The sequence below is a fragment of the Rhinolophus hipposideros genome, assembly GCF_964194185.1.
Source record: "Rhinolophus hipposideros genome assembly, chromosome: 2".
Taxonomy (NCBI): domain Eukaryota; kingdom Metazoa; phylum Chordata; class Mammalia; order Chiroptera; family Rhinolophidae; genus Rhinolophus; species Rhinolophus hipposideros.
The window spans coordinates 98,416,232-98,442,365 of NC_138048.1; the positions used below are offsets into that span (position 1 = coordinate 98,416,232).

Here is a 26,134-nt window from a genome sequence, read left to right on the forward strand (position 1 = left end):
AATTTTACATTTATGGTATATTTAAATGTTGAATGTAATAAAAAATTTAAAAAGTTTCTAAATTTACCATATAATAATTAATTTGAGGTAAACAGTTTTCTTCAAAAGTGCAAAAAAGTACTAACCATAAATAAAAGATTGATAAATTGGACTAATTTAATATAAGGAACTTCTATTAATCTAAAGACACCATTAAGAAAGTAAAAAGACAGGCAGAAGATGTTAAAAACATATACTCCCAACAAAGAGCTAATAGAGAGACTATGTAAAGGACTCTTTCCATCCTAAAAGCAGATACACCAATTAAAAACATGAGCAAAGAACATGAATTGTTCTTAAAAAAAAAAAAAAGATATTCAAATGGCCAAAAAGCAATTTAAAAATGTTCTCAATCTGCTAAGTCATCATGGGAATTCAAAAGAAAACCAACATTTGTTATAACTACATACTTACTAGAGTGGCTAAACTTAAGAAGATTGACAATGGCAAATAATAAGGGTGTAGAGCAACTGCAATTCCCATGCGCTGGTAGTAGAAATCAGTACTGGCATAAGTATAGGGCACAACTTTGTCATGTAGGATAAAGCTGAACAGGAACAACCCATGTCATTTGTCAACCCCACTCCTAACTCTGTTACCCAATAGAAATAATTTGTCAATTCCACTCTTAAATCTGTTACCCAATAGAAATAATTTGTCAGTTCCACTCTTAAATCTGTTACCCAATAGATATAATTTTATATGTATATCAAAAGATATGTAGAAGAATAAAAGAGTATTCTACACATTATTTTGGATAGGTCCGCAAACTGGAAAAAAACCATATTAATCATCCACAGTAGAAGGGATAAATCCATTTTGCCGTTTAAATACCTTAAATAGTATACATCAAAGAAAGTAAATGGACTACTGGCATACATAATAGCATGGAAGAATCTCAGAAACACAATATTCAGCCATGCACCACTTGAAAGGAGTACTTTCGGGAGTATGTTAGGCGATTTCATCATAGTGCTAACATCACAGAGTGCACTTAGACAAACCTAGATGGTACAGCCTACTAGACACATCTAGGCTACATGGTATAGCCTATTTTTCCTAGGCTACAAGCCTGTAAACATGTTACTGTACAAAGCAACACGAGATTAAATCAAACACAAGAGTTAATGATGCAAACAAGTAAACACTAGATGTATGTGGTTGCTGTGGCATGGCGTAATATGGCAAGAATGACACTTTCTAGCAAACTATTTTTTATAAATAGAAAGAGCACACTATAAAATAATGATGAAAAGTATGATTTCTGTATAAATATGTAGTATGTTACATTTCAACTAACATCTCATTTAAAATTATTTTTAACACAAATGGTCCAGTAAGATCACTAATAGAAATCAGTCTGAGATAAAAAGCAGCCTAAGTCAATGTGATTTACTCATTAGGGTAAGGAAAAAGGAGAGGGCCTGGGAAAGGCTTCAAAAAATAAAGGGTGCAGATGTAGCAAACTCAAAATATGTAGGAGAGCCAGGCAGCTAAGGTAAAAGAACGAATGAACTAGAATGAATTTTAAAACAGCAGCATAAACATGATGATACGAGGGACTGGCATTTAGCTTCGGTGTCAGAAGTCTATAAGAAGTTTATGACTTCTGGTAAATACTGAGATAATTCAGGTTTGTCTTGTTCACTTCTGTATCTCTTGTGCCTGGTACAGGGTGGTTTGGGACATAGTAGGTAGGTAATAACATTTTTGCTAAATAAATCAACAGTTCAGTAAATTAAGTTGGACTGTGTTTTTAAAAGTGAGTGTGATTTTTCAAAATAGATAAATCAGAAGTGCATTCTGGTCTTGATGATGACATAGGCAAAAGGTGGGTGCTTATAAAAAGCAGTATGTTTGTGACCTATGTGTAAGTCAGGGTTGCAAAAGCTTAGCATTTGCAATATTGAGAAAGGAATGAAGCCAGAGAGGTGGGAGGGAGAAAAACAATGAGGAAAACCAGATGTCATTGTAAGGACTTTATGTTTTTATTTTCTGGAAGTAGCTCACAGGAAGCCACCAAAGGTTTAAGCAGGAGTAAGATATAGCTCCATTGGCAATTAGACAGGATGTTCTGGTAGATGTTCATTGGAAGAAAGATAAAGAGAGCATTCCTAATCTTGCCTTTTCAAAATAACTTCAACCAAGGCTTTTGGATCTCTCAAATACATAGGATCACAGATCTAGAAAGCAGCTTGAGGAATAAACCATCAAAGTTATCCCCCTACTGTCAGATAAGAATATGTGGTCCAGTATCCCATGTCCTATTCACTTATCTTGCAAGCAGTTGAGGTTGGTCATTTCTGTGTCAAAATGGAATAATAAAAGGCAAACAAAAGACCCAGATTCTTAATTCTGGCTTAATCTCATTTATTACAACACAAACCAAATAAATTCTTCCCACACCTGAGTGACAATGAGTAGCATCGTAAACCAAATAATTTCACACCAAGGAGAGATGAAAAAAAAAAGAGAGAAAAAAACGTGAAAGGGGCAGCTTGCCTTAGATCAGACACACTAAAAAGATGAAAAGGCAGTCACTCACTACTAGGAAAGAAGCAGAAGTCCCCAAAGATTGAATTTTTGTCCTTGATCCTCAGCACGATTGCTAGCTGGAACAAGGAAGCTACTGGCCTCCGAGTGCAAAGCAAGATGGACGACAGGGGCTGAACATGTGGGTCAGAGGTTGGCATCCACTGAAGAGAGGATGCAGAGGTCTGAGGCTGCTGGACACGATACCAAGTGGCTGAGCTCCACAGGCCATCCACCGCAAGGGTCGGCATCCATAAGTAAGGAGGCTCAGAGGTCCACAGCTGTTGGACACAGAGCTCAGAGGTCGACAGGATATTGGGAGGCAGGAGCTGGAGGTGTAAAAAGCAGCGGGAAGAAAACTGGTTCCTTGGCAGGGTCTGGGCCCACAGTAAGCAGTGGAAGAGCAGCAGGACGTTTCACAGTTGCTGGGCTCACAGTTTTGTGACTGGCAGCTGGTTGGTTCACTGCAGGCCTCTTGGCAATTGTCCATGAGCCAGATACCATCTTGATATCCGCTGGGAAAGCAGAGGACCTCTCCATGGCTCACATTTGTAGAGCAGAGGTCATTGGAAGAGGAGAGAGGAATATGACAGGGATTTCTGAGGGATCCCAAGCTGTAGTTTCCAGAGCAGGAGTTGGGGCAAGTCATAGTGAGGTTTTGTGGGCAGGCTGTGGTTGATTGGAAAGAAATGTATCTCAAGTTTCTTTGTGCTCCTCGTCTGACTTGATCCCTTATATATCTGCAGAAGACAGTGCTTCTGTATACAGACTCTCTTCCTCCTAGTTACATGAGGCTGCATCAGAACTCTTCATATGACCTGGAAGTAGATGCTCCCAACTCCTATAAAATGCGATGTTACTTGCAAGGCCTTCCATTGATTAAGTAAATAACACAGAGTGACTGAATGTTAATAGGATCTCACCCTCTCAAATTATCCAACCAAATTGCCACTTTTGAAGGTCATTCACGTATTCCAGTATAAGCCCCACTGCATAAATATTCATAGAATTATTCTCTTGGAAGTGCCTTTAAAAGTTGTAGCAAACTTCTTTGAAACACTGGCAAATTATTTCTCTTTGAGAAGGAATCCTAGTAAGAAGCTTAAAAGGAAGTCTGTGTAAAAGAATGTGAAAAATCCTATAACTAATGTGGGTTAGGGCAGAAAGAGTTTGAAAGTAGTATAATATGGAAAATGTCAATGTGTCCAAACGTGTTTTGTTTTATTTTAGGATTCTGGTAGAAAGTGACTTCCCGCCAAAATGTCTTCATTTAAAAGAAGTCATGCTCCTCTTATTCGTCTCAATAAGTAAATAAACTGAGTCAAGCTGAAAGCTGGTTTATGTTTAAAGTTGTCATAATACATATAGATAAACAAGTTGGGGTCAGATAAATCTATGGATCCTATGGTAAACAACAGCAAATCAACAGAATCCCTTAAAGACAATTGAACAAAATTACATTTTTTATACCTATTATAGGATTATGTATTCATGTTATTTGTGTCCCAACTGAAAACTAATGTTTTTCATAAAAGAAAAAGAGACATAATGATTAAGACAAGGACTAGGATTTGGTTTTGTTTTTTACATTGGTCCTGATGCCAGTTTCCAGAGAGAAGCTTCTAAACTGCTTTACATGGGTAATAATATCAGAATAAATGTAGAGTTTTGAGGGTTTTGTTGTTTTTCTCCCATTATCCAGTATGACATTATATGGACATACAGTGATACCATCATCTACTAGAACAATTTGCACAATCACTCAGATTTCCCAGTCGCTATCAGTACCATTTTATGGAACCATGGGAATATTAATAATAACTACTTGGTGGTGTCATTTTAAAAATAAATCTAGATGAAAGAAAAACTTAAATGTAAACTGTGAGATACTGTACCTACATAATTAATTTTCTCGCTTTGGCATTCTTAACCCATTCCAAGGAGTACCACCTCAGTTTAATTCATTTAGAGCACCACCATGAGAGTTATTTTTTCCTACTGTGGGTAGATAACACTGCAAAAATATCCACAGAATTTTAGAAAATGCAGTGCCCTTAATATAACAAATGTTGAACTGATGCTATTCGATAGTGACTGTATCACTAAAAGGGAAGAAGAGCTCACGTGGGCATCACAGCAGGTACCTCATTACCAGTCTCCTATAAACTACAGGTCCCAGGCTCTGCTTCTGATGTAAGAGCCTAAAGATAGACTGAGGACCTGGGCATCCTGTGGGCTCTTCCAGATTTATCCACTTTGTTGCTTTTACTTTTAACCAGGGATCCTTACCTCTCCTAATCTAGAGGAAAAACCCTATATTTCTCCCTCTCTTGGACACAAGGAATCCTCAGAACATTGCAACAATAAAAGTTTGCCAATAAAGGACATACCTTGCATTCATTCATTCAATAAATATTTATTGAGAACCTTATTTATGCAAAACATTATGATAGATTCTGGCCATAATACCAAGACACTATCAATGTTTTTTTCCAGATGTATCCAATCTTGTAGATGTGATAAGACAAATACACCATTCATGTCAGTGCTCACTAAATTGTATAAATGGTGTACAGAGAATGGCAAACATTGCTTATTGGTTTGCCTAAACATTAGCATTTGGTATTAATTTTGAAGGCTAGTAGGAAATAGCAGGGGATTGGGGGCAAGGAAAGACACTTCAAACTACAGCAGAACGTGTAAAGGCAGGAGAAAAGGACCACACGGTGCTTTCAGTGAAATGTTCTTAGAGGTAAGTTGTAATAATTAAACTTAGGTTTACTTGCTGAATCTAATTCAATCATCAAGGCAGCAGTTAAGATTTTGTTCTATAAGCATGGTGATCCAATAACTGATTTCAAGAAGAGAGTGCTGTGATTAATTTGCAACAGATTGGAAAGAGTGAAAATCTATTTGTAATGCTTTTCTTACTTGATCCACTAATATGTCTTTTCATCCATTTTCCCCCTGTTCTCACTGCCATCACTCAGGTAGGGTTTTGTTCCCCTTTGGTAAACACATGCCTTTCTTACTGCCTTCTTGACACATTGCTATTGTCATCTCTGTAGCCTAAATACCATATGTAGATTAATACTCCTAAAATTAATTTCATCATATCACTCTCTTACTCAAAAATGTTGATGACTCTCCTTTCTTGACAACAATCAAGAAAGTTGTCCAAACACTTGATTAGTCCTCCTCTACTTCCCAATAGAAATTATCTTCAGTCTTTGCATTGTCTGTTCATGTCTCCAATTAGCTCACATCTGTCCTCATTTCACATCTCTTCATTCATCCATTCATCTTACCCTTCTCTCCTTTGGAATAATTCTTTTTTTTTTTAATTAAAGTTTATTGGAGTGACAATGGTTAGTAAAGTTACATAAGTTTCAAGTGTACAATTCTGTAATACATCATCTATATATCACATTGTGTGTTCACCACCCAGAGTCAGTTCTCCTTCCATCACTATATATTTGACCCCCTTTAACCTCATCTGCCACCTCTCTCCCACCTTACCCTCTCATAACCACTAAACTATTGTCTATGTCTATGAGTTTTTGTTTCTTGATTGTCTTGTTCATGAAATATGCCATTTGGGATAACGTAGATGGATCTTGAGATTGTTATGCTAAGTAAAATAAGTTAGACAGAAAAAGTTGAGAACCATACGATCTGACTGATATGTGGGATATAAAACTGGAACAATTATTTAATTGTAGGCTTTAGCTTAATTGGCCCTTTCTTTAAATACCCCCTACTAACGTAGATATTTCCAGCCTTAAGTCTGTATAATTATTATTAATTCACACACACACACACACACACATACACCTTTACATTACAAACAAAACATTCTTTCTGTATGTGTCTGATTTCCTGACAATATTATAAAACCTTTATTAGCTACTATTTACTGAGTCATTATTATATACCAAACATAGTACTACATGTTTTATATGTATTAACTGATTTAATCTTCATAACATCCTTATTCCGATAGGTCTGATCATTATTCTCAATACATGTGAGGTAACCTAGTCGATTCTTAATAAATATTTGCTGACTAACACATAGCTTTCACAAAATATAACAGGTTTTCTTTATCAAACAACAATTGACCTTTACTTAGCCAAGTCAGTAATCTCTTTTATATACTTTTTTCACCATCTATCCATTTTGACCAGGTAAAGTCAACTTTCATGGAATATAAAAGAACACAAAGATAGAAAGAGGTTCAGAGGGACTGAAAAACCCTTGTCAAATTTTTCTCCTGCCCATTCTAATATCCTTTATTAATATTTATCTTAGCTCGGCTTAAAGAAGACAGCCAATTATCTGGAGTCAGTCCATTGCAACCTTCAACATAATGACACATCCTAAATTTAGCACACTCTGTTGGATGTCATGAGTAAAATCATTATAATTCATTGGAAGAATTAAATAATTCCCTGACCTGATCAGCAATGTAGAGCTTGAAGTAACTGGTACGGCAGCCAGGCTGTAATATACTTTCAACTAAATTTTTACTATATTATAACATTTTTACACGTTTCTACATATGGTTTGTGCAAGATTTGTATAAACTTTGTGCCCCTCATTCCCACTTCATTTATACACAAGAACTTTCTATGGATGATGTTAGGAAACTTTTGTATTAATTAACACATCCTTTCTTGCCTATATTATAGACAGTGGAGGTGAAGGTATCATGTCTACTATTTATAGTTAAGCCCTCAAATTGTGTCTGTTTACCTTTACAAGGTCTTTTTCAATTTCCTCTCTGTGCCTATATATTTTATCAGTTTCATTGAGGTATAATTGACATACAATAAACTGAACATATTTAAAGAGTAAAATCTGATGAGTTTTGACATTTGTATATACCAAAAATTAAGATGATAATTATATACATTACCTCTCAAATCTCCTCATAGCTCTGTGTAGTCCTTTCTTTCCATCCCTTTCCACCTCTCCCCTCTTCTACCCTAGTCCCCAGGCAACCACTAATCTTTCTACCATTTTGAATTAGTTTTCATGTCCCAACATTTTATTAAATAAAGTAAAATTATACCTTATATACTCTTTTTCTCTTCCTTCTTTCACTCAGTATACTTAATTTTAGATTCATTCAGGTTGTAGCACATATCTATAGCTGATGTTTTGTATTGCTGTGTATTATTCCATTGTATGGGTATAGCATAATCTATATGTTGATGGATTATTGGGTTGTCTACAGTTTTGGTGAATTACAAACACACAAATGCTATGAACACTTGTGTGCAATGTTTGAAGGACATATACATTCATTTCCCTTGGGTAAATACCTAGAAGTAAAATTATTTGATCTTATAGTGTTTAACTTTTAAGGAAGTGTCAATTCCAAAGTGACAGTATCATGTGTATTCCCATCAGCAGTGTATAAGAGTTCAAGCTCTTTCATGTTCTTTTCCAACATTTGACATAGTCAGACTTTCAAAAATTTTAGTCATTCTATTAAGTGTATAGTGGTATTTCATTGTACTTTTAATTTGCTAGTGAGTGATGATGTTGAGTATATTCATGGCTTATTTTCCATTTGTATATCTTTTTTCAGTGAAGAACATTTTCAATGTTTCGTTCAATTTATCATTGGGTTGTTTCCTTTCTTATAGTTGAGTTATGAGAGTTCTTTAAGTATTTTAGATACAACTCCTTTATCGGATGTATGATTTACAGGTATTTTCTACCATTCTGTGGCTTGTCTTTTTATTCCTGTAATAGTGATTTTTTGAAGAGCAGACATTTTTAATTTTGATGAAGTCCAGTTTACTAATTTTTTAAATTAAAGTTTATTGGGGTGACAATTGTTAGTAAAGTTACATAGATTTCAGGTGTACAATTCTGTATTACATCATCTATAAATCACATTGTGTGTTCACCACCCAGAGACAGTTCTCCTTCCCTCACCATGTATTTGACCCCCTTTACCCTTTTCTACCACCTCCCTGCCCCCCTTACCCTCTGGTAACTACTAAACTATTGTCTGTGTCTGTGAGTTTTCGTTTCTCATTTGTTTGTCTTGTTCTTTTGTTATTTTTGGTTCATATACAAAATAAAGGACAAGCATCATATGATTACAGCATTTGACAAGATACAGCATCCATTCATGATTAAAACACTTAATAAAATAGGTATAGAAGGAAAATACCTTAACATAATGAAGGCCATATTTGACACACCCTCAGCCAATTTCATAATTAACGGTGAAAAACTGAAGCCTTTTGCTCTATGTTCAGGAACACGACAGGGCTATCCCCTGTCACCTCTGCTTTTCAACATAGTGTTGGAAGTTCTTGCCAGAGCAATCAGGCAAGACAAAGAAATAAAAGGCGTCCAAATTGGGAATGAAGAAGTTAATTTTTAATTTATGGATGTGTTTATGATGTGTCTAAGAAACCACTGCCTAACCTTATGTCTTAAAGTGTTTTCTCCACTGATTTTTTGAAATCTAATTTGTATCCTCACGAATATGTAAGCTCTTACCTTAAAAATCATCAGTGATGACTTTCCTACATTCAGTGTCAATTGTTGCCCTCAGTTTTGACTCTATGGCACATCTGCCATTGCTGTCCATACTGTCTATTTTGAAACTTTATCCTATGTCTATTTTAGCAATGCTCTAATTACACAGTTCTATTTCTGTTACACAGAATATTTTTTTGTCTTCATATCGACATCCCTTTCCTCTTTCTATTCTCTGATTTTAGATCATTCTTGATCTTTTTTCTTCATTATTATCAATCTGCATTTCATTAATCTTAAAAGTTCAATTAATGGCTCTACATGAATGCCTCTGTATTCATAATTACTGGCTTGATCTCTTCCCTGATCTCTGATCCTGAAATTTCAGTTGTCTGTTCGATCATTTCCACTGGGACACCTTACTTCAAATTAAATATTTTTATATACATAGTGCTTTCTCCAAAGTTGATTCCTCCTGCTATGGACTTTATTTCTAATTATGGTACCATATTCTCTTAGTCACATAGGCTTAAACTATTATAAAAATATCCTCACAAATACTCATGTCTCTGTCACATTGCCAAGGATGAGATTAATAGCAAAATATAGCTCAAGTAATATCTCTCCCTTGTCTGCGGTTATCTTGAATTCCTGTTTATTGACCACAGAATAAAATCAAACATCCTTAATTTGTCATTCAAATGTATCAAAATATGGCTCCAACATACATTCCCAAGCATACGTCCTTCAGGTCTTCTTTCTAAGGCACTCCCAATGACCCTATTTGCCATTCTCAGTGAATGTCTCATGTTGCTCATTCCCCCTCTGCCTAGTTGAATGCTTTTCTATCCTGTCTTTGCTTACCAATATTCTACTTATTCTTTACAGCCCAAGTCAAACATAATCATGACCAAGAAGCCTTCATTTTTGCCAACCAGAAGTAGTGTATTTTCCCTTTGAACTCACGTCTGCTTTATATATCTCCTAATATACTGATCATTTCATAACTTATATTTTATTCAGTTTACATCTTATTTTTGCTTCTCAGTAATAATTATATTGAAGACATTGTAGCTTTATTTGTGTTTGTATTGCTAAAAATGTCCAACATACTCTGTTTTTGTAAATATTTATTCAAACAATGAATGAAAAAGCTTTAGTCAATCTATTTATTCAATTTATGTGTTTTATTTTCTTTCACTTTTTCTCATATCAGATTGAAGACTTTAATGCAGATAAAAATATATAATCATAAATGGCTATTGAGAAAATATGGTTAGGGACTGGCAGAGTCTGCCTTAATTTAAGCTATACTGTCTGATAGCTCCTAACCTGTTCATTTAGATGTAGACATATATCTTCAACCCGTTTGGCCCTTTGTTTTATAAATTAGGAAACAAACCATTGTCTTTGGTTCTTTGAGAGCTTTTCACAGTGAAAGCAAAAATTTATTATACACTTCCTAGAAAAATGGGAGACATAGGTTTATTATAGTGCTTGTTTAGGATTTTCTCATGTAACACACTCTGCAGCCAGAGAAAGAATGCAGTTTACCTCCAGGTCACAGAGAATACTAGTTCAGGTATTTCCTTGCATAGCACCTCTCCTGACCTCTTTTTACTCCAGACTCTATGAGTACACAGGAACTCTAGGGAGAGATTTCACAATAAGAGATGTCATTTTTAGAATATAAAGGTTTTCTAGTTTGTTGTTGTTGTTGTTGAACAGAACATGAGATCAAAATAGCAATGCTATGACTTCTCAGCAACTCAGCAATCCCACTGAAATCAATAGGTTTTTGGTCCTAACAAATCTTTACACTGCCTGATAGAACAGCACTCAAGGCCAAATGAAGACTCAGAGTTACCTAAAACATTTGTTTCCACTATAGCATTACTTATTATACTTCATAAAAGATAGAGACTTGCTATTCTTGAGTTGAAAGACTGGCATGTAAGTGATTCAAGTCTTTGTCCTGGTCTCTATTGGTTTCTTGGCTATTCCAAGATTCTGATAAAGAAAAAAAAATTTTTTTTTTCCAAGCTGAGGAGATTTTTTTTTCCTGAAAGTTTTTTCATAATTTTGAAAACCTCTCACCACTTTCATTGACTAATACCGCTAAAGATGGTCTTATTTTATATTCAGGTAAGTTAATCAGTGATTATGTGCTCTAAAAACCTGAGAGTTGGTTACCATAAATAGTAACTTTGTTTTTTTTAATGTTAGAAATAATAAAAGGAGGTTTGTTTCACTCTCATGCTTTCATATAGCTTATCTCACCAAGAGTTCTTCTCCAGAGGAATTCAAAGAATGAAGGACACTTTTCTACCTGAAATGCTTGTGGATTGGTATATGTAGCCAATGATCTTTTAACTTAAAAAAGAAAAAAAAATTCTAAATTAGTTGGTACCTTGAGAATGATATGAAAATTACTAAGACTATGAAAAACCTAATTTTATGATGAAGAAAATAGTACTTTATATAATAATCACCCAATACCTAGAATTTCAACATTAGGCTTTATCATAAATGAACTGACTTCAGGCTTAATGATCATACATAAAATTAAAGAAATCGAAGAGATTCAAGCTGGAATGACCATGAGTATTACAGAGCATTTGTTAACTACCCTATTTGTCTAGTGATGACTTTCTTTTGATGTATTAACTTGGAAATCAAAATATCAACACAATAGAGTATTGCCAGGCCTCATGTCTAAACTAGAAGGAACTGGTTGGTTTATTCCATGAGAAGTTTAAAGAACTTTTAGCTTAAAAAGGGGGGGGGGTGGGGCGCGGGGATGCCGTGGGAGTGGGTTGGATATGCTACCTACTCACAAGACTTCTGTACTCTTCTGTGACTACTCTGGATCATGTATTCATTCATCTTCTCCCTTCCCCGCAACACTCTCACACATTCTCACCTTTCCCCCTGGAAACAAACACGGGATGTTGACAGAGACATAGCTTTCTGAAAAAGGGAAGAAGATTACTTTGCAGGTTGATTAATAGAATTTGAGGGAAGCCCACTGGAATAAAGTGAACATGTTGACCAAATTGTGTGGTGAATGGCCATCATTTTATTGCCGGTTAATTAACACTTATTGTCTGTTAATAAGAAGGAAGTGGGCAAGTGACTGAAAGCCAGCTCCTGGGAAACAGACTCAAAGACAGCTGACCAAACAGTGCTTTGATTTGAGCAGGAAGAAAGTTTTCCCCAATATATTAACTAGGACAAAGATTCATCTAAGTGGACAGAAGGTGGTACTTTCTTTCAGACATGTATGAACATGTACACCTACACTGAGCTTGAAATGAGGAACATTCACTAATGCCATAATCAGAAACTAGTTCCTTTGTTAGATCTTTGGCTGGGTCTGTTGGGGTATTATGAAGTTAGGTGTGCCCACCTGTGAAGGAAGAGTGGGAACAATTGGGCCACCTTCCAGTTCAGCCCCTCCTGCATTTTGACCACCTTAGATCTATTCATAGATAACGGTAAAAGATCAAAGAGTTTTTACTGTAAGATCTCTATAGGGAGGTTTTGGATCTTTCAAGGAAGTTTCCCAGAGATAGTAAAACTCCAATGGAACACCATATATGATGTATTGAGTACCTTGGATTGGATTTATAATGCTGGTGAAGGTGACCCTCTATAAAATAAAAAAAAACTGACTCTAGGAATTCTAGTTAAATTCTTGCAGTCCAACCTACCACTTTGGAAATCTCCTTTAGACCTTATGTTGAAAATGGGTGAGTAAAAAAGGGATGTTATCTTAATAGTGGGGCAACAAATGCCCAAAATTAAGGTCTACACTTTTTTTCTTATTTTATTTTTTAAGATTTTTATGTAAAATAACATACAATATTATATGAGTATTAGGGGTACACCATAGTTATTCATCATTTAGATATCTAAAGAAGGGATCACCATGATAAGTCCAGCAACCATCTGATACCATAATATGCTATCAGAAAATTATTGACTATATTCCGCATGTTGTATGTTGCATTTTAATTATAATGTGTCTTGGTGTGGGCCCGTTTGAGTTCATCTTGTTTGGGACTCTGTGCTTCCTGGGCTTGTATGTCTATTTCCTTCATCAGGTTAGGAAAGTTTCCAGTCCTTTCTTCAAATAGGCTCTCAATCCCTTGCTTTCTCTCTTCTCTTTCTGGTACCCCTGCGAGGCAAATGTTGTTATGCTTGATATTGTCCCACAGTCTCTTAAACTCCCCTCATTTTTTTAGATTACTATTTTGTTCCCTTTTTGCTGTTCTGATTGGGTGTTTTCTGCTGTCTTGTCTTCCAAATCGCTGATTCAGTTCTCTGCTTCCTCTAGTCTGCTGGTGATTCCTTCCAATGCATTCTTCATTTCAATTATTGTATTCACTTCTGACTTTTTTTTTTTTTTATGGTTTATTTGTCCATTTTTATGCTTGTTGTCGCTTTGTTGAATTTCTCACTGAATTCCTTGAGCATCCTTGTAACCATTGTTTTGAACTCCATCTCTGGTAGGTTGCTTAGCTTCATTTTGTTTAGTTCTTTTTCTGTAGTTTTCTTCTGTTCTTTTATTAGGGATATATTTCTTTGTTTCCTCATTTTAGCTGCCTCTCTGTGTTTATTTCTATGTGTAAGGTACATCTGCTATGTCTCCCAGTCCTAGAAGGGTGGCCTTATGTAATAGGTGCCCTGTGGGGCCCTGACACAGTCTCCCTGGTCACCCGAGCTGGGTGCTCTAGAAATGTCCTTTGTGTAGGTTGTGTGTGCCTATTACAGTTGAGCCTTGGTTGCTATTGGCATGTCAGTGGGTGGGATTGACCCTCAGACTGATTGGCTGTTGGGTTTTGCCATGTTTATAGCTTATGAGTTGCTGTGCAGGGAGTTTACCCCAGTGAGTGGGATTAGTCCCAGTGGGCTCTGGTACTTGTTGAGACCACCCTTTGTGTATGACACTTGGGACCTAATTGATCGGTGCTCTGATGTCGTCTGAAGCCAACCTCCAAGTATGTTGGTTCCAGGGCCCTTTGGGAGGGGCTCTGGAGAAGGCCTAGGTCACCCACTGCCTATGACCAGCTGGGGACTACCTGGTAGGAGCTACAAAGTGATCCATGGTTTTTTGCTGCCTGTGCTAAACCTGGAGGCATGTGGGAGAGGCCATGCTGTGAACTGAGGATGGTTGCCATCAGTACTGGACCTGAGGTAGTTCTCCAAAACCCAGGACACCCTGAAGCCTACTGCCATCTACCAGCTCTCTTAAATTTCAACCTCTGATAAAGCCTTGTGAGGTATGTAAATTGGGTGAGGCAGGGTCTCAGGGAATCACTAGAGTGGGAAGAGTTGTATTTACCTGGTTAATGTAGATTCTCATTTGGTGCCAGTCCTGAGCCTGGAGCTACTCAGCAAAGATCTCAGAGCATGTGGAGTCCAGTTGTAGTCTGCCTTTGGCCTCTGGACTCTGATGGTTTTCCAAGAAAAAGTGCAATGTGGGAGGGACTGGCTGCTCGTGGAGAAAGTGCCCCCAGCTGTTTGAGAGTTGTGTGGGGCAGGGTCCCAGTGAGTCAGCAGATTCAGATTTGATGGTAAGCATAGGGGTTGGCTCAACACATTAAAGATGGCAGCCGCCTGCTCAGAAGGATCCCACAAGGGGAAAATGGCAACTGTTCTCCAGCCCTGGTCTCAAAGCCACATACCTTAATCTGCTCCCCGTATGCTTTTGATGCCCCCAAGTTACTGTCTCTTTGCTGGAGCCCAAGGTGAGTGCCTGTGAGAGAGTGAGTCTATGTACGGGCCATTTAAGAGGACATCTGGGTTTCCTGCAGCTTTCTGTCCCACCCAAATGGTTGGGATCCCCACTGTTTTTCACAGCCAGATGTTGGAGAGCTCCTCTTCCTGATACCAGTACCCTGGGCTGGAGAGTCTGGAGTAGGGCTAGGGTTCTTCGCTCCTCCAGTGGGAACCTCCATGGCTGAGGTATCCCTCCCTATTTTTAACCACCACATGGAGGTTTAGGACTAGTCTGGTTCACGTCTCTGTCCCTTCTACCAGCCTCGATGTGGTTTCACCTTTACGTCCTTATAAAACTTCTGTTCAGCCAGATTTCAGATGATTATCCAGGTTGATTGTTCTATAATTTAGTTTTAATTTTAATTTGTTCATGGAAGGAAGCAGGCACAGTTTTTATCTCCTCCAGGCCCACTAAGGTGTACCTTAAAAAAAAAAAAAAAAGGAAAAAAAGTCCGTTATTGTGTGTCTCAAATTTGAGGTATCCAAAGGTACAAACCAGCTAGAAAGGAACGTGGTTGTGACTGCTAAGTCATGGAATTCCCAAGGTTTACCAAGGTTTAAATAAATGGTGTCAGTATGATAATGTTGCTGCCCAGTATAGGGCATTGAATGGACTAAAAACATTAGAAGATTGTTTGAACTCCTAACAGGTGTCTTGTTGCTAAAAAAACAAAAGTAAAGGCACTTTGCTCATTAGAGTTGAACTCTATTCTCCTCTCTGTCTCTCTCTCCTCCCCGCCCTCCACCCACATACTTGATTATCCCACCTTCCCCTCTCCTGACATCCAGCACTTTGAGGAGAAAGATGAGTTAGGGTAGGTCAGGGTAGAACAAATGTCTCTCTTTTCCCAAGAAAGACTGAGGCCATATAAACTTCTTTAAATTTGCTGGAGAACTTCTGAGAAAAGAGGGATTCAAACTTCTATTGCTCTTTTCTGTATATGTGCCCATGTCACCATTCTACCCAGTCCAGTGGAAGATAGAGGAATGCTTGGATTCAGATAATGAAATTTTAGAAGATATCACAATAGGGAAGAGAAGATAACGTGACCCTGTGGGTTGGGCCTTTGGGGTCATTTCAGTGTACGTTTGTTTTTGCAAGTGTTATAGATCTGTATTTCTCCATTCCATAAATTCCAAAGGGGATTCTTCTGATTGTGAAGAGCTATTTGTAGAAAAGTGCTAGTATCTTTGGGACTCCTTTGAGCTACAAGTCTATGTGACTGATGATTTTGCTGATTGGAGCCTTGGCAAAGGGAGATAGCCTCTACCCATTGATTGCTACTTGGGACCTATTTCTAATAGCCTTACTTAAATACTGAGTGAGATATATTGAATAGATTTGGTTGCAATCTCTATTGATCAGACTAATCAGAGTAGCCAATATAGTGGTAGACTCACAGGAAAATTCATCAGAAGCAGTGCAATGCAGAGACAAGTGTTAGTATCAGGGGGGGGGAATGTCCCCATAGTTCCCTTATGTTTCTGTATGTCTTCAGAGTAGAGTCACTGGTTCCCTCTGTTCTGAGTTATCTTTTTGATCCAGGCTTCCTGATCTCTGGGTTCTGCTCCTATGAAACAATTCACTGCATAGGCAGGTGTCATCTGGCCCTCTTCTGTTACCTTGTGGGAATTGAGGCTCAAGCAATTGGTGCAAATGCTAATACTCTGACTTCTGCTACTGCCATGAATACTAAAGGCTTTGTCTCTTACCCAGTTGTCTCATATCTTCTGCCAGCATCCATAAGCTGTGACAGGTTAATTTGTTAGCTTACAAATAGGGTAAAATCTCAGACCTTTCATGGTTCTCGTTGCCCATTTCCAAAGATTTCTGTTTTCTAGTTGAAATTGTAGCTCTGCAATGTCATAACTAACTCTATTCCTTTAAAAAATAATTTAATAACATGAAATTTAGTATAAATGCAATAATCACAATAATATTGAAATAATTATGACAAATGTATGTAGTTATGTAGTAGTCACTAAGAGATTACTCAAAGTTATTAGAAGATAAAGAAAATGTGATGCTATGTTGAGAACTTATCTGAAAGGCTTAAAGAGCATTAAAATAAGAACAAAAACTGACAGAGTAACAAAACAAATGTGAATCATGGCTTAGTAAACAGTCTTAAATCTGAATAGTAAAGCAATAGATGGATATGCTAGATTTTTCTTTCAAACAATACAGCCATATAGAGTAATCTTGTAAGAGACTGCTTACGTCCTCCAACTTGGTTAGGTAGAAATGTTTAGGTCCTTTATTTAGCAATTGGCAACCATGAAGGAATTACTTGAAACACCTCAAGGTATAAGATATGGAACTCAGGGGCAAAAATTGTTGACTATGTAGCTCATTTATTAACACACAAAGGTACTCCACCAGGGGTCAGCAGCTGCTAAGACCTATTATGAATGAGCCAAAAGAGACATCCCAGGGAAGAACAGCCATGAGACCTGTAAATGCTAGGACAGCAATAACTGTCAATAGAGCTGAATGTTTTGAGTGAGTGAAGGTTGCTGGGTGGTAGGGAATAAAGACTTTGGAAGAAAAAGGTAGATAATAATTATGTGTCAGTCTCTGGACACACCACAAACAGAGAGGTGTAGGGAGTTGTTCACAGGAAGAGGGTACAGGCATGTTTGTGGGCAGTTGGTGGTTCCTTTCTAGTTTCTTGGCAGTCTTCAAGAGCTGGGTTCCGCCATGACTACTAATGGCTAAGCAGAGGGCACTTCTGAGGCTTACATGCAGGAAAGAGTTTTTTGACAAGTTGACAGAAACAGCAATAACCCCTGAGGGAACGATGGCTGTAGTTTTTAGCTGAACAATTATTGAAAGACAAGATAACCGTGTAGATTCTAGGCCAAGAACCCACATTTAGAGCTGTTTCCCCTTTTGTGCTGTGGTTTCTAGAAATTTTTAGTAGTGAATATTGGCAACCTCTGCAGACCTTATCCTCACCGTTTCAAAAGTGGTGCTAAACATAACTCAGTTATTTAGATGTCAGGAAGGATGTCTGCTTCCAGCCATGGACAAGTACTCATTGAATCTCTAAAAGAAGGGGTCTGTAGTCTTATTTACCATTCAACAAACTATGCATTGAGAGAAACAATATTCCAACCTTCATTAAAAGATGGCTGGGATTCTTCAGATAGATTAATGTTTTACTACAGCTGGCATATTAATTTAAAATAAGCCACATTTATGATCTAATAAAGGTATTTAATGTGCTATGTGTGGCCTTTAAGTGTACATACTGGACTCATTAAAAGTTGTTGTGCTTAGTACATTTAAATATTTTCAATAAACTTCTCATGAGGGACACTTTGGTATAGAGTCAGTGGGGCACCAGAATGAGAGTTCTAGCTGCAGCTCTGTGTGAGTAAATTACACCAACCGGGCATGGGTTCTTGCTCAACTGTATGAGTGAAAAGTCATACGATCCCTCAAACATTTAGAAATAATTACAAGTCTATGAAAATTTAACTGTGATAAAAATGAGGGAACATAAGGAGAACCCATGCAAAAATGGCAGATGGGTCTTTGTCCCAAATATTTAGGTCATCAGCATTTCACTCAGCTCCCGGACAGAGGTATGGAAATCACTTACCTCTAATTGGATGTCTTTCAGAACAAAACACAGTTTAGGGTGCTGTTTGTCCTTCAAGGAAAGCTCAGTGAGCCAGAATACAGCGTATTGGTTTTTGATTGCCAAGTATTCCATTTGTAGCCTGAGGGCCCAGAGATCTGGGCTTAGTTAGGAGCCCCTCCAGGACCATCTCAAGATCAATGCTTTGATTGCTATTGACACTTACTGTAGGAAATTAAACCAGGCTCCTGGGGGACCAAGCCACCCTCAGTCAAAGCCCCAGGAGATAGGAACTAGGAGTAGCCCACTTTAAGCAACTGCTGAACAAATATAGGCTTGAAAAATTAAAGAACTACACTGATTCCTATTTCCTGAGAAAGATTTCTAAGAACTACTTTTTTTAGTGGTAACAAATGTTCTAACTTGAATCTAGTAAGTACACCTGTGATCATTACAAACCTTTACTGTGATTTACTATAAATCCGATCATTAAATAAACACATTAGAGCACTTGTGAATATCAGTATAGCTAAAATTTTTAATTTCTTTCTTTCACTTTCTCCTTCAGTTTAATAAAATATGAAGTGTAGAGGAAGATACTTTGTTCTTGAGAATTTCAATTACATCAGTTTCCTAACATATAGAGTGTCAAAGTGAATGCAGCTCCTTCCAAGGGGAAACAAAAACAAGTTAATAACCTGAATGTAGAATGTAAAGGCTGCACAGTTAATTTAAATAAGCCACATGCCACTGCCCATGAAGCAAGAGTGACAAGGCTGTGAACTGCTAAGGGAAGTATGACTTAGACTTTTCTTTGATTTCTAGTCTTTTTTACTCATTATATTTGCCAATTAGTAGTTACTGAACTCCTGCAGGGGCATTGGCCCTGTAACTGAAGCAATACAATAGTAAGTAATGGAAGAATAGCAATGTACTTAACTATTTCCAGCTTTTTACCTTTGAGATTTCTTTGTTCTTGTGCCTGGATACAACCATATTGGTTTTGCCTCTGGGCTCCAAGTAACTACTCTCTTTGAATCCCATTAGTGAGTGTGTTTGTTTCCATAAAGTCAGAGAAAGTTATAGAAAATGTCAGGCAAATGACTTAGTACTCTGCAACCACAAAAATGTGTTTCTTTAATTTAAAATTTTAGTCTTTAGATGTTTACTCTATTTGCACCTATAGGCTTATGGCATATTTTGTTGCTTATCAAAGCTTTCACTCTAATATAAAAAGGATTAAGTACATACACAGTGTTCAATAAATAATTAGAACAAATTATTAAGAGCTATTTTATGGCTCTTGGCATAGTATGCCAAAATAAAATGTTCTTAAAACTCATTACACTCGGCTTTTAGGAGAAAAGCAGGCTGTGAAGTTACCCTCTTGGAGAGGCTAGAGTAAGCATTGTCTATGCACAAATCTTACCAGACCCATCCTGTGAGGCAGTAAATGCTTTTCTGATCCATGAAGAATGTTCTGTGGCATCTACTCATTGAGTCATTTGTACAGTGTTTAAGAGTACTGCATAGACTCTCTGGGTCATGTTCATACTGTTTATGTCCTTTGCACCAATAATGGTAGGTTTTTCTTGATATCTGCCCTAAAATTTAAATCCAGTATAAAGAAATCATGAGCATAACCTGAGGTTGAGGTCCAAGAATATCAGATAAAATGTCAAATGATGTCTTGAATATATTGACACAAACACTCCACTAAGCATTTCATGGGCATGAGGTCATTTAGTTGTCACAACTATCCAATGAATTAGGCATTATCTCCATTTTACAATGAAGGAGCTAAGTCTCACAAATGTTATCTTGTTCCAGGGCACACAGTTAGTAAATGGCAGAATTTGGATTTGAACAAGGTCCAGTCATAATCCAAGGCCCATTCTCTTCCCACTACACTAAACTGTCTACCAAGCATCTCTTCAGAACACCATACCACTGTCTATCCCACTGCCAAGAGTCTTCAGTACCTGAGCCCATACGCTTTCTCTCTACAAAGAGCTTCGATGTGCTCCGTGTTGGGTTAGATACCTACTGGCCCCTTCTTCAACTGACTTCTCCTTGAGGGAGTGATCATGCTCAGCCAGTAAAGAATTTGGTGAAGGTTAGAATGATGAACATAGTAGCTTGGAAAATGAGGACTTTGCTTAACACTGTTGGTCCTCTCTCCTGACATGCCGCCCACCCCACCCCCAGTTCACAGATACGTACCACATATGGCCACATTTTACCAACATCCTGTCTTCCAAACACCCAGTAAAAGAATATATACTTGGAAGGCATGTGAAATGGGTGTGTTTTCCCATTTGTCTCCAGAAACTGTGGTTTAAATGAGCTGAACTCTTATCAGACATACCTATTGGAGTTGCATTAGTAACAGCCTTCACTGTGAATGAATTTCATCTATGTTTACATGATTGGCTGTGACTGGAATCCTGAGAAGCTGCCATGCAGATAAAGTCTCTCCTCACCTTTGCCAGTGCTGTGTGGCTGCCATCACTCTCATGGCCAGCAGCTTTAGGCCAAAGCCTTGCTGCAGGGATGCTGTGCTGTGGTGGCTCTCAAGTGCTGTCTTACAATCGATGAGATTCAACAGTGTTCATTCAGCTTTTTCCAGAATGGCCTCAGCTGCCTGTCAACTCCATCCCTCTACAGAAGCACCTGTGTAAGTGGTGGTTTATAGATTTTTAGGTTCAAATATTCCTCTTTGGGATGACCTGTGTCTAACTCACCCACAAAGCTGACAGGTCAATCAACATTCCCTTTGTCATAGACGCAGAGATCTTTGCCAGCCCACTGCGACAATGCACGGCATGTGTTTCTTAAGCATTTTCTTAGTAGATGGTGCTACTTGCAATTTTCAAGATACAAAACAGTTGATCTCTCATTTTTTTGGATGACTAGTTTACCTAATCTGACAGAGATTTCTGGGTTTATCTATAAATCCCTACCTCCACTCTTCATATTGAGTTTTTGAGTTTGCTAATCATATTGCTAAATCTTACTGAGCATTTTCTATATACAACCAAGGTCATGTGCTGAACATCAAATTATTACCCTATTAAGTCTCACAGTGGCCTTATCATTATCATCTCAATATTGAAGTTGAGAAAACCGAAGTCGAGAGTGATTAAATAACTTGCACATAGTACACAGTTGGGATTCAAATAGCCTTCACCCAGCACAGCTAAGATTCAGAGCCCTAGCAAATCTGACTTCAGAATCCACTCTCTTAACCACTACATTATATTGCCTGAATAGAGTAGAAATGCACTTAAGAGGACACATACAGCCTTACAACAGCCAAGTGATTCTAACAAAATCAAAGACTCTTCACACATTTCGACTCCATGGTTTTATGATCTTCATAGTAAGCATGTGACCATCTGTTGCTGCTATCACAATATGTTCTTGTATTCTGGTTCATACCATTCAAACAATGGTAAGGGAACAAGTTCTCTTTTTTGCCTCTAAATATTTGTACTGTCATCATCTGGTGGGGGAAAAACAAAAACCTGTAATATAAAACGCACAAAAGCACTGACTAAAAATAAGAGCATGACAATTAAGTTTGTAATTTTAAATGAATTAAATTTACTTAATACAAAGAACATTTTCCAACTCAAAAACAACTTAAGACAACTTAAGAAATAGTGAGAAGAAATGTAGTGAAAATGTTAAACTTGAACTCACATATTCAAAGGTCTCTGGTTACTATGTGGCTATGAAGTCTATCAAGGTGAAATTCAAAATTCTCTTGTACTTTTCAAGCAATGGAGTAAAATCTCATAGTTATTTAGAAGAATGTTGTGACATAGAGGATAAAAATGTGAGTGGACAGTGAGTAAACACAGATTTAAGTTGTGGTTCTGATGTCATTAACTATATGGGCAACCTCTAATAGAGTTGAACCTGTCAGAATTCATAGGGCTTCAAGGTCTCTTTAAATTCCAATATTATATGGATTTCTTTTTAAAAAAATGTTTATCAAAAATATAGCTAAGATACAATATAAATAATATATATTAGTTTCAGGGGCACACTATAGTTATTCAACATTTATGTACCTAAGAAAGTGATGACCATGATAAGCCCAACCATCTGACACCATCCCACGCTATCACTATATTACTGATTATATTCCCCATGCTGTACATTACATCCCCATGACTTGTTTGTTTTATATCTGGAAGTTTGGACCACTTATTTCCCTTCATCTTTCTCCCCTCCCCATTTTAAAAATTTTTAATTACAGCTGACATTCAATATTATTTTATATTAATTTTAGGTGGTTTAATAGTAATTAGATATTTATATAATTTAAGAAGTGATCCCCCTGACAGGTCTAGTACCCACCTGGCACTACAGATATTTATTGCTATATCACTGACTATATTCCCTATGCTTTATTTATATCCCCATGAGTATTTTGTAACTACAAATTTGTGCTTCTTAATCTCTTCACCTTTGTCTCTCTGCCCTTCCATCTATCATCCCAACAAATCTAGTACCCATCTGACGCTATACATAGTTATTACAATATTATTGACTATATTCCTTATGCTATACCCTACATACCCATGACTACTTTGTAACAACCAATTTGTACTTTTCAATCCCTTCCCACTTTTCCACCCACTCCCCCCGCACCTGGCAAGCATCAAAATGTTCTCTGTGCCTATTTATGAGTTTGTTTCTATTTTGTTTGTTTTGTTCTTTAGATTATACACATAAGTGAAATCGTATTACATCTGTCTTTCTCTCCTCTACACTCCCCTCAGCAATATCTCTCTCTTTTATAATACCCTCCAGGTCCATCCCTGCTGGATAGCAAAAATCCAATCCCTTCCATGGCCGAGCAATATTTCATTGTGTGTGTATATTAACTCTTCTTTATCTAGTCATCCATCAACAGGCAGTTAGGCTACCTCCATATCTAGGCCATTGTAAACAATGCTGCAATGAACATATGGATGTACATGTCCCCGTGAAGTAGCATTCTGAATTTCTTCAGATAAATACTCAGAAGTGTGATTACTGGGTCCTTCTTTGTCTCTTGCTATAACATTTGTTTTAAAGTCTATTTTGTCTGCTGTAAGTATTGTTACCCCAACTTTTTTTTCTTTTCCATTTTTGTGAAATATCTTTTCCCATCCCTTTATTTTCAATCTGTGTGTATCTTTCCATCTGAAATGATACTCCTATAGACAGCTTATGTAAGGGTCTTGTTTTCTTATCCATTCAGCCCTCCTATGTCTTTTGAGTGGAGCACTTAATGCATTTACATTGAAAGTAACAAGTGTTGGAGAGACTGGAGAAAAAGGAACCCTCATACACTGTTGGTGGGAATGCAGATTGGTGCAGCCACTATGGAAGACAGTGTGGATGTTCCTCAAAAAATTAAGAATAAAATTACCATATGACCCATCAATGCCATTCCTGGGTATCTACCCCAAAAATCTGAAAATATTTATCCATAAAGACATGTGTGCTCCAACATTCATTGCAGCTTTGTTTATGGTGGTCAAGACATGGAAACAACCAAAATGTTCTTCAATAGATGAATGGATAAAGAAGTTTTGGTATATATACACAATGGAATACTATTCAGTGGTAAGAAAAGATGACATAGGAACATTTGTGACAACATGGATGGATCTTGAGAGTATAATGCTAAGTGAAATAAATCAGACAGAAAAAGCAGAGAACCATACGATTTCACTGATATGTGGTGTATAAAACTGAAAACAACAAAAGAACAAGACAAATAAATGAAGGAACAAAAACTCATAGACATAGACAATAGTTTAGGGGTTACTAGAGGGTAAGGTGGGAAGGGGCTCTAGAAGAGGGTAAATGGGGTCTAATATATAGTGATGGAAAGAGAACTGATTCTGGGTGGTGAACACACAATGTGAGATATAGATAATGTATTACAGAACTGTACACCTGAAATCTATGTAACTTTACTAACAGTTGTCACCCCAATAAACTTTAATTTTAAAAAAAGTAATGTTGATAGATATGTAGCTATTGCCATTTTATTATTCATAATTTTGATTTTTTTTCTTCCATCTTAAAGAAATCCTTCAAACATTCCTTTCAATACTGGTTTGGTGGTGATGAATTCCTTTAGCTTTTTCTTGTCTGGGAAGCTCTTTACATGTCCTTTGATTTTAAATAATAACTTTGCAGGGTAGAGTTTTGGTTGTAGGTCCTCACTTTTCATCACGTTGAATATTTTCTGTCAATCCCTTCTGGCCTGCAAAGTTTCTGTTGAGGAATCAGAGGACAATCTTATGAGAGCTGCCTTATAAGTTACTAGTTTCCTTTCTCTTGCTGCTTTTAGAATTGTCTTTTTGTCTTTTACCTTTGCCATTTTAATTACAATGTGTCTGGGTGTGGGCCTGTTTGGGTTCATCTTATTAGTGACACTCTGTGCTTCCTGAGCTTGTTTGTCTATTTCCTTCTCCAGATTAGGAAAGTTTTTAGTCATTATTTCTTCAAATAGGTTCTCAATACCTTGCTTCCTCTCTTGTCCTTCTGGTACCGCTATGATGCAAATGTTATGCTGTCCCAGATATCTCTTAAATTCTCTTCTTCTTTTTTTTTTTTTTGTATTTCTTTTTTTTCTTTTTGCATTTTCCAGTTGGGTGTTTTCTGCTACCTTGTCTTCCATATCTCCGATTTGATCCTGTGCTTCATCTAGTCTGCTGGTGTTTCCTTGTAATGCATTCTTCATTTCGGTTATTGTATTTCTTTATTTCTGACCTTTTTTTTAATAGTTTCTGTGTCCTTTTCATGTTTGCTGTCTCTTTGTTGAAATTCTCACTGAGTTTTTTGAACATCTTTATGACCATTGTTTTGAATTCTGTCTCTGGGAGGTTGCTTGTCTCCATTTTGTTTAGTTCTTTTTCTGGAGTTTTTTCCTGTTCTTTCATATGGGATGTATTTCTCTGTTTCCTCATTTTGGCTGCGTCTTTGTGTTTGTTTCTATGTATTAAAAATATCTTCTATATCTCCCAGTGCAGTAGGTGCCCTATCTCTCCGGTCACCGGCTCCAGGAGCTCCAACAGTGTCCCTTGTGTGCGTTGTGTGTGCCCTCCTATTACCGCTGTTATAGGTAAGCTATGATTGCTATTGGTACCTGAGTGGATGGGACTGACCCTCAGGCTGACGGGCTGTGGGGTTTAGCCATGTCCACAGGTTACAGGCTGTTCTGTGGGTGTCTTATCCCACTGAGTGGGATTTGCCCCAGTGGGCTCTGGTTCTGTTGAGACCACACTTTGGATGTGCCACTTGCGCAGCTAACTGGGTGGTGCTCTGCTGTGGTCTGAAGCAACCTCCAAGTATGTTGGTTTTGGGGCCTCTTGGCTCTGGTGCAGGCCCAGGTCACCTACTGCCTGTGACTGACTAGAGAGCTACAAAGTTTTCTATGGTTATTCAATGCCTGTGCTAAACCTGGAGGCCTGTGCCAAAGAAGCACTGTGAACTGAGGACATCTGCCTCTAGCACCAAGCCTGTCCACAAAAAGCCAGGACACCCCAAGGCTTGCTGTCACCTGCTAGGTCCCTTAAGGTTCAGCCACTAATAAAGCCTCGTGTGGTATGAAAGTTGGGTGAGGCAGGGTCTCAAAGACTCTCTAAAGTAGAAAGAGTTGTAGTCACCAGGTTAAT

At 37.5% G+C, this 26,134-nt stretch overlaps 1 protein-coding gene across 1 annotated transcript; it reads right to left on the minus strand.

Annotated features, from left to right (window-relative positions):
- Window positions 1–2,665: 2,665 nt before the first annotated feature.
- On the minus strand, window positions 2,666–3,220 carry KRTAP26-1 (keratin associated protein 26-1; the record flags this gene model as incomplete). The annotated part of the gene is made up of 1 exon (XM_081068698.1): window positions 2,666–3,220. One exon carries the CDS (start codon window positions 3,218–3,220, stop codon window positions 2,666–2,668), a length of 555 nt encoding a protein of 184 aa, XP_080924824.1.
- Window positions 3,221–26,134: the final 22,914 nt, after the last annotated feature.